Source organism: Malania oleifera, chromosome 4, assembly GCF_029873635.1.
Source record: "Malania oleifera isolate guangnan ecotype guangnan chromosome 4, ASM2987363v1, whole genome shotgun sequence".
NCBI classification, from domain to species: domain Eukaryota; kingdom Viridiplantae; phylum Streptophyta; class Magnoliopsida; order Santalales; family Ximeniaceae; genus Malania; species Malania oleifera.
Window position 1 is genome coordinate 83437254 of NC_080420.1, and position 9067 is coordinate 83446320.

The 9067-nt window shown below is 37.2% G+C and overlaps 1 protein-coding gene across 1 annotated transcript; it reads right to left on the minus strand.

Annotated features, from left to right (window-relative positions):
* Positions 1-326: 326 nt before the first annotated feature.
* On the minus strand, positions 327-785 carry LOC131153849 (uncharacterized). The gene has a single exon (XM_058106299.1). It carries the CDS (start codon positions 783-785, stop codon positions 327-329), a length of 459 nt encoding a protein of 152 aa, XP_057962282.1.
* Positions 786-9067: the final 8282 nt, after the last annotated feature.

Genomic DNA, 9067 nt, shown 5'->3' on the forward strand with positions numbered 1-9067 from the left:
AAGATAAACCAATTAATATTTATAATAAATATGACAAAAATATAAACATGGGAATCAAATACTAATATTATTTACTATATATATATATATATATATATAAATAAAAGTCAAAACTTTCAATATTAAAACCCAAATAAGATATTAAACTATATACAAACATGCGTGTGTTTGATTGCAAAGCTACAGGGTCGTGTGTGTGTGTGTGTGAGAGAGAGAGAGAGAGCGTGTTTTACTGTGTGTGTTTCAGTGTGTTCTGCTGTGTGTGTAAAAGTGTGTGTGAGTGTGCGTGAGTTAGTGTGCAGGAAACTCACAGCAGGGGGGTGTGTTCAGACGTCTAGGAGGTTGTGGTTGCGCGGAGTGGGTGGCCGGAGCTGTGAGGAGCAGATGGCCGGGGAATCGGGGAGCTGTGCGAGATGATGGTGGGCGGCGGTGAGGGTGAGCGACGGCGGTGGTGACGTCTTGTTGGTGCTTCTGGTGCGCTGGTTGTGATGGTGACGGAGACGAGGCTGGTGGCAGACGACGATGAGGCTCTTGTGCGACGACGACTTTTTCCGGTGACGATGATGGTGAGGATGAGAGTTGGAGTGCTGGTGCACCTCGACGGCGTGGCTGTGGCGATTCGTCGACGTGGGCGTTGATGCTGCTAGTGCATTAAAGTGAGGAGGCAGAGTGGGATCTATGGCTGTGTGAGTGCCGGGGGGGCCGTGTGGATGATGATTGCTGCCGTGGAGAGGAGGAGCTGCTGCGTGGATGATGATGCTGCCGTGAGGATGGGTGTTCCTCATCGTGGAGTTGCCTGCGATGGTGACTGGGTCGTGGGAGATTGGGTGTTTGCTGCGTTTGGGTGTCGTGGCCGTGAGATGGAATGTCGGAGCTGCTGGGTTTGGCTTTGCTCTGCGTGGAGAAGATGATGGTGGGGAGGCTAGCCGTGAGGTTGGCGGAGAGCAGTGTGATTGTTTGGGTGGACGGAGCTAGTAGTGTGTGCGAGGGGGCTATGGATCGGAGAACAAGGAGAGTGGAGAGGAGGGAAAGATGGAGATGATGAGAGAGATGACGGGTGACGGCCGGGTGCGTGAAAAGGAGAAGAGATGGTGGTCGTGCGGCTAGGTTTTTTTTCTTTTTTTCGTTTTTTTTGGTCTCCTCGGCCCCTCTAGCCGTTTCTTTGTGTTCCTCTAAATAGGGGTGAGCAAATGATCGGTTTGGCCAAATTCGGTTAATTAACCAAATTAACCGAAATTTTCGATTAATGATTTCTGATAACCGAACTGACCGAACAAAGGAAGCTCACCGAACCGAACCCGACCGAATTACCTTTTCGAGTAATTTGATTAACCGAATTTAACCGAAATAATTTGAAATTAATTATTAAAAACAGAATATAATTATAACTTTTTTACTAATTCGAGCTTAATTAAGCATCTCATCTATTAATTTTATTAATAAAAAAGATATTTTGGTATTAAACTATAAGAGTAGAATCACTAGAATCATTAATTATCAATTCGGTTAATTCGGTTAACCGAATTGATAATTCATATTAACCGAACCGATAACCGATTAACCGAAAATTGGTGAAATCGTAACCGAACCGAACTGACCCTATTTTTTGACCGAACCGAACCGACCGAAATTGGTCGGTTAATTCGGTTAATTCGGGTTTCCCCGAATTATGCTCACCCCTACCTCTAAAGCCTTCTTATAGGCTCCCCCCCCCTCTCTTTCAAAACCCTAATAATAATAATAATAATAAAAAAGTAATAAAGTAATGATAATAATAATAATAATAATAATAATAATAATAATAATAATAATAATAATAATAATAATAAAACTTTTGTTATATTGGACCCGGGTAAAAATGGGGTGTTTACACCATATAAATAGCAGACTGAATTTCAAATATAGTCAACCGAATCTCAAACGTTTTCAAAATTGTCTTAATTCAGTTGATTATATTTGTAATTCAAAAGTGCCTCGATCAATCGTACTTATCAATATAGTCGACCAAACTTAAAATACAGTCGACCGGAACTCTCGGGTTGTCATATTTTTTAACTATGGTAACTGTGGTTAATTAAAGGTAAATTGGATTAAAGGCTTATTAAACAATTTTAATAATTCCCTTTATATCGTAACATTCATATTTTTATTGAGGGCTATATATATACCTTCATTTGGAAAAATCAAGATGAGATTAGTGCCTTAATTAACAAAATTTCTCTCTGAATCTCCTTTAGCTTTTTATTCCCAAACAAGCTATATACTCCACCCATTCCTATTCCTTTGCTAAAACAAATTTGGTGAGAGTGCTTTGAGAGATCCTACATTGTTTCCACTAGCTTATACTCTCATATTGATTGTTGATTTCAAAGAGAATTAAGCCCAAAGTTTTTCCCCAGTGATTTAATCAATATAATCTCTTTGGGGAAGACTTTTTAAGCTTGTGAGTTTTTGCATTTTTATTGCAAGACTCTTGAGCTTGTCTTGTGTTTTTGAAGAAAATATTTTTGGACAAGCTTGCTTTTCTAAATATCTCTTGTGCTTCAATTTTTGAAAATTATTTTGAAATATTTGATTATACACTTGAAATCTTTGGAACATTATTTGTGGTTGATATATTTATATAGATTGTTTCAAAGAAACTTTGCTAACACACTCTCACACTTTGATGGCATATTAATACAATATTGAGAGTAGATTCATATATATCTTCACAGAACTTATACTTCCTATCCTATTGAAGTGCATTGGTTATTGCTGGTATGTATCGGTACAGATATGCTTGTGTTAGAAGCATCTTTATTTGTACGCATATTTTTTATTCATTGTTGTACTCTAGGCGTGACTTGAGGGGGTGTTGATCTAACCTGTAAGGATGAGGTTGTAAAGGTTGGGGTCAGCCCTGTTAATTTGATCTAGTATTGTATTTGGTGCTGCTCCACTCATTAAGTGAGTATTAGTAGAATCCTCAAATTTGTGAGCTAAAGGCGGGGACGCAGGTAGTATTGGCCGAACCCCAATAACATATCATGTATCTACTTCAATTTCTAGCACTTTATATTTAATATTTTGTGAATGCTGCACATGATTTAATTTTCGCATATCATTATCTACGCAATTGGTATATGATTAGAAAGATCTTAAGTTGTGTATTTTTGATATCTGGTTAAATCTAAGAAGAAGTTTTTAAAATTTCAATTCACCCTCACTCTTGAGAATACACCAACTCCAACACTTGCTACGTTAGTAACCGTTTCATAATTAGATCCAAAATAGGCAACACCCCATATGAGATATAGAAGGGCAGAAAACCAAACATCTCACACTTCAAGGTCTTTGGATGCAAATGCTTTATTTAAAATGATAGAGATCACTTAGCAAAATTTGACTCAAAATCCGATGAAGGGATATTCCTAGGGTATGCAATGAACAGTAAAGATTATAGAGTATTTAATAAAAGGACCCAAACTATTCAAGGATCAACACATATTGTTTTTTATGAAACCAACCCATATGCACCCAAAGCAACAGTTGACTTAGAAGAAGATGATCAAGTGACTACTATGAGAATTGAAAGGGAACTTCAGCAACTTAAGATTAACGATGAACAAAATGAAAATGCCCAAGAAATAAAAAATGATCATCAATAGTCATCACCTAAGGAAGATTCAGCAAGACTTGAAGAAGAAAATCAAGAACTCCCTAGAGCATGAAAATTCGTTAGAAACCACCCAACTGATCAAATCATAGGAAATCTATCCCAAGGAGTCAGTACCAGACCAAACTTGAAGAGTGGATGCAATCATATAGCCTTCCTATCCCAATTAGAGCTTAAGAACTTTGAGGAGGCTGAAAATGATGAAAATTGGATAGTTGCCATGCAAGAAGAACTTGACCAATTCAAAAGAAACAAAGTGTGAGAATTGGTTCCTAAACCCAAGAACACAACAATAATAGGCACTAAATGGGTGTTTAGGAATAATAAAGACGAAGATGGTAACATTGTAAGAAACAAAGTTAGATTAGTTGCACAAGGGTATAACCAACAAAAAGGAATTGACTATGATGAAACTTATGCTTCAATAGCTAGACTTGAAGCTATTAGGATGCCACTTACCTTTGCTTGCTATAAAAGCTTCAAGTTATTTCAAATGGATGTAAAGAGTGTTTTTTTTTAAATGGGCACATTAAAACAGAAGTTTATGTTAAAAATCCCCAGGATTTGAGAGCCATGCACACCTTGAATATGTATTTAAATTCTCAAAAGCCCTATATGGACTTAAGCAAGCACCAAGAGCTTGATATGAATGATTAAGCAAGTTTCTCTTGGAAGATGGCTTCATAAGAGGAAAATTTGACACTACCTTGTTCTTAAAACATAAGAAAAATAATATGCTAGTCATACAAATTTACGTAGATGATATCATTTTCGGTGCCACTAATGAGAATTTGTGTAAAAAATTTGCCTTAACTATGCAAGAAACATTTGAAATGAGTATGATGGGAGAATTAACTTTCTTCCTTGGGTTGAAAATAAAAAAAATGAAGAATGAAATTTTCATTAATCAGGCTAAATACGTCAAGGACATGCTTAAGAAATTTGGGCTTGAAATGGGAAAATCAAAAGCAACCCCTATGTTGTAACCTAGGGAAAAAAATATTATTAATTAATTAATTAAACAATTGTTACGCCCCGAACCCGCCAAGTGGGGCCCGGGGTGTGATGTGATCCAATCACTTGTGTTTGATACCATAACCTTAATCACGCAGTAGAAAAATAAATAAATATCCTCAATAATATACCAGAGTTATATATAAACATCCAAAATAGAATTTTCCAACATCTAGTATCCATATATACATCTCAGAAAACTAAATAAAACATAAACCCAAAAATACATCCAAGATATGTACCCTTTCACAAAAATGCTATGCCAACAAACCTAACCTCGAGCTCACTAAACTCGATCACACGGAGGTCTTGAAAAAGATAAATTGTATAATGGGTGAGACACATCTCAGTAAGATGGAATAGATTAATACCAGTGTGTGGCTATCATTGAGTTTAGTATATAAAAAATATCATCAGTTGTTAATTAACCGTAGTTATAAAATCATTCTTAGCCCATACTCACACAGACACACACACACAATTATTTACAAGTGAAAGTTCCTGAGGATAGGGAAGATTACATACCCATACATGTATCTTCCCTCTGCTCTAATACCATTACAACTACCAGGACACTCACCTTACTCAGTAAGCCCTCAGGGTTATGTTTATAAGCGAAGTGAGGGCAGGTAATAAAATAAGTAGACCCTTTTCCTTTACTGGATGATGGAGTGTATAGATAGAGATTCAGATAGTAAATTTCGAGGACAATATTTTATAAGGGGAGAAGAATGTAACTACCCAAAAAATAATGGTATTTAAATAATAAAGAGGTAGGGAAATGGAATCAGTAATAGAAGGAGGCAGCTGATGATTTAACATAAGATGTAGAGATGAAAGAATGAGTAGCACTTGAGTAAAAAAGAACATAAAACAATAAATGTACCTGTAACTACATCCACAGCAGCCTCAGCATCACCTTGCGTCAGAGCGTATACTCTCGCTGGGGCCACATTCCTCTGCTAGCCACCATGAGGCGCCTGATATCCTCCCCGATAGGGCCTGGGAGCTGGGACCTGGTCTGGAGGACCTGGACATGCACGTGCCATGTGGCCGGGCCTCCCACATCAATAGCATACATCGCTACCTACCCGGCACTCCCCCGGATGACATCTCCCACACTTCTAACATACCGGGACGATCGGACCACCCTGATTTCCTTGAGGTCCCGCCATCTACCTCTGGTCTCCCCTATCGCGATCTCCTCTCCATGGACCCCTACTAGAGTCAGCCTGAAAACCCTAAGGCACATGTCTCTTCCTCTGACTCTGAACTGCTACACCCCTTTGTATACCACTCTCAATGACTACTGCTCTATCTACAACCTCCGTAAATGTCTGAACTCTGAAGCCAATCACCCATTCAAACAAATTCTACCTCAGTCCTTCCTCAAACTTTCTTGCCTTTTTCTCTTCATTAGGTGTTAAATGCGGTACAAAACATGACAAGTCGATAAACCAAGCTGCATACTAGGATATGGTCATCTGCCCCTGTACTAGATGTAGAAACTCTGCTGCCTTCGCGCTTCAAACGACAAAAAGAAAATATCACTCAAAGAATAGCTCCTTAAATTGATCCCAAGTCACCGGCATTGGAACTGGCCTCTACTCCTCTATTAGTTACACTGCCCTCCACCAACGCTTTGCCTCCCCTATCAATTTAAATGCTGCAAATGCTACCTTCTGCTCATCCGTACATGGAAGCACCGCCAATGTCTCTTCGATATCTTGGACCCAATTCTCAGCTATAATCAGGTCATCTTCTCCAACAAAGGATGGGGGCTTCATCTGCGTAAACTGCTCGATCGAATAGCCACGCTCCATAGAGCTCCTGGCCATCTCAGCCATCACCTACTGAGTGACACTATGCAGTACAACATCTATATCTCCTCCACCTATGCTGGAAGGTCTTGGCCTATCTTCCCCAGCATTTGTGCCACTGCTTCCTGGGTCCATCTTGAAAACAAGAAACACACTTAAGCACTTCATCTCATATACGGACCTATCCTGTACCAATTCAAAATTAATTACCTTCCCTGACCTTAACTCAATATCCAGTTCTGTCACCTAGACACACGACCCGACAATAGTTTACTATGGTTTTCCTAAAATCGTCACCCTAGGAAAAATATAGAAACCACCCTGGAAACCCTGTATCCAGACAATCGAACAAACCTCAAATCCTTTTCCTATACTCTGGTATTACTTCTGCCGCACTCTAAAGTCTACAAAACCTAGCAACCTAGGCTCTGATACCAAATTGTAACGACCTGCTATTTACTTGGGTTTTTTTTTTTATTTTTTTTTATTTTTATACTTAACATTTAAAATGCTCTGATACCACACTGGATTAAACCCAATCATCAACCTAAGCAGCAAGAAGCAGAAATCAAATAAACATAATCATATGTTTATTAACCGTAGTTATAAAATCATTCTTAGCCCATACTCACACAAACACACACACACAATTATTTACAAGTGAAAGTTCCCGAGGATAGGGAAGATTACATGCCCATACATGTACCTTCCCTCTGCTCTAATATCATTACAACTACCAGGACACTCACCTTACTCAGTAAGCCCTCGGGGTTATGTTTATAAGCAAAGTCTTCGAGAATAGGGAATATTACATGCCTATACATGTAACTTTCCTTTGCTCTAGTACCAGACTGTAATTACCAGGGCACTCATGTTTTTCAGCAAGCCCTCGGGTAGAGAGTTTACTTCACCCCAAATACATATAATACGACTATATTTACTACATTTAATACGATGTTACTTTACTCTATATGCTATTATCTCTGTGAAACCCAAATCTTCATAATCTCTGTCTTTTATATATTACCTAGCTCTTTATATGCTCTGTTTTCATATACTCTACTATGTTCTCTTATCATATACTCTGTTTTCACATTTCACATACACTGTTCTGTATTTACATGCATTGTTCTATTATACTCGGGTTAAATATGCAAATATAAATTTAGAACTCACTGTCAGATGGATAAAAACTGACATGCTTCCCCTGTAACGACCTACTATTTAACTGGGTTTTTATTTTATTTTTTATATACTATAATATTTAAAATACTCTGATACCACACTGGATTAAACCCAATCATCAACCTAAGCAGCAAGAAGCAGAAATCAAATAAACATAATCATACGTAGTTATATACAATACCAGAGTGCTAAAGTATTTCCCAAAATATATATATATATCTGTTTTCCAAAATACCCTCAACTGGCTAAGGCTATACAAAAATACTCCCAAAAATACTCACACTACTGTCAGGGCAATATCGAGGCCCCTCTACCTGCGAGCTTGATCTACTCGCCTACCTAGATCACCTGAAAAATGTTAAAGTAATTGGGATGAGCCAACGCTTAGTAAGACAAAATATGCTATTGCTAGTGTGTGGCAAATGAGTTATAATACTGTGAAAATCTATTACCATATAGTCAGGCATCATTGAATCTGTAAAGTACAATACCAGTAATACAAATCTTCATCTTTTACCTGTTGCTTAACATTTCTATACTTTAGGTTTCTACTCAAAATACTGTTAATATGTATATATATATATATATATATATATATATATATATATATACAGTTTTACAAAAACATAATATATATATATTTTCTGTTTTTGTAAAACTGTATAAACATAGTAATAGCTATAAACTTCCCTATGGATAACTGTGTGTCATGATTTAACCCCTCATGACAGGGTTGTGCGGCTTGTAGGCGGGATTTACCTTGGCTGGCCAACTAGGAATAAATCACTATACTCCAAGTATGATCAGCCCTCCTCAACCTATATCTGATGGGGAGCCTGTCCACTCGTGGGTTCTATGCAATTGACCTTTATACCACGTATTATCTGAATAGGTGGTTGCACTTTATAAATTGTATATAGCTACGGTACCGTGCTCTGTAAACTGTATGGTCCAACAAGGTTTGATACTATATAATACATCTCTATATACAACTATTTGTTTTACCATTATTCTATAATAACTATATAAACCATGACGTTGTAGAAAAATATATCTATATCAACTGTGTTTGTGTAATTAATTGTAAATATGTATGTCATGGTACTATAAAACTGTATAATCATGGTATTTCTGTAATTGTTATAAAATATATTCACTATCTGTATATTCTGTAATACACATCTTTGAAAACTACTGTAAAACATATTTCTGTACTATATCTATATTTTCAATCCATACAGTAATTTTAAAACATATTAATCATATTTGATAAACTGTATAACTCTCTGCTGTAAACAATACTCTGGTGGAACATTTATAATTTTATACTGAAAACATATTCAAACAACCTAGCATAGCATATTTTCCTTACCTGTTTCTTGCTAAAAAC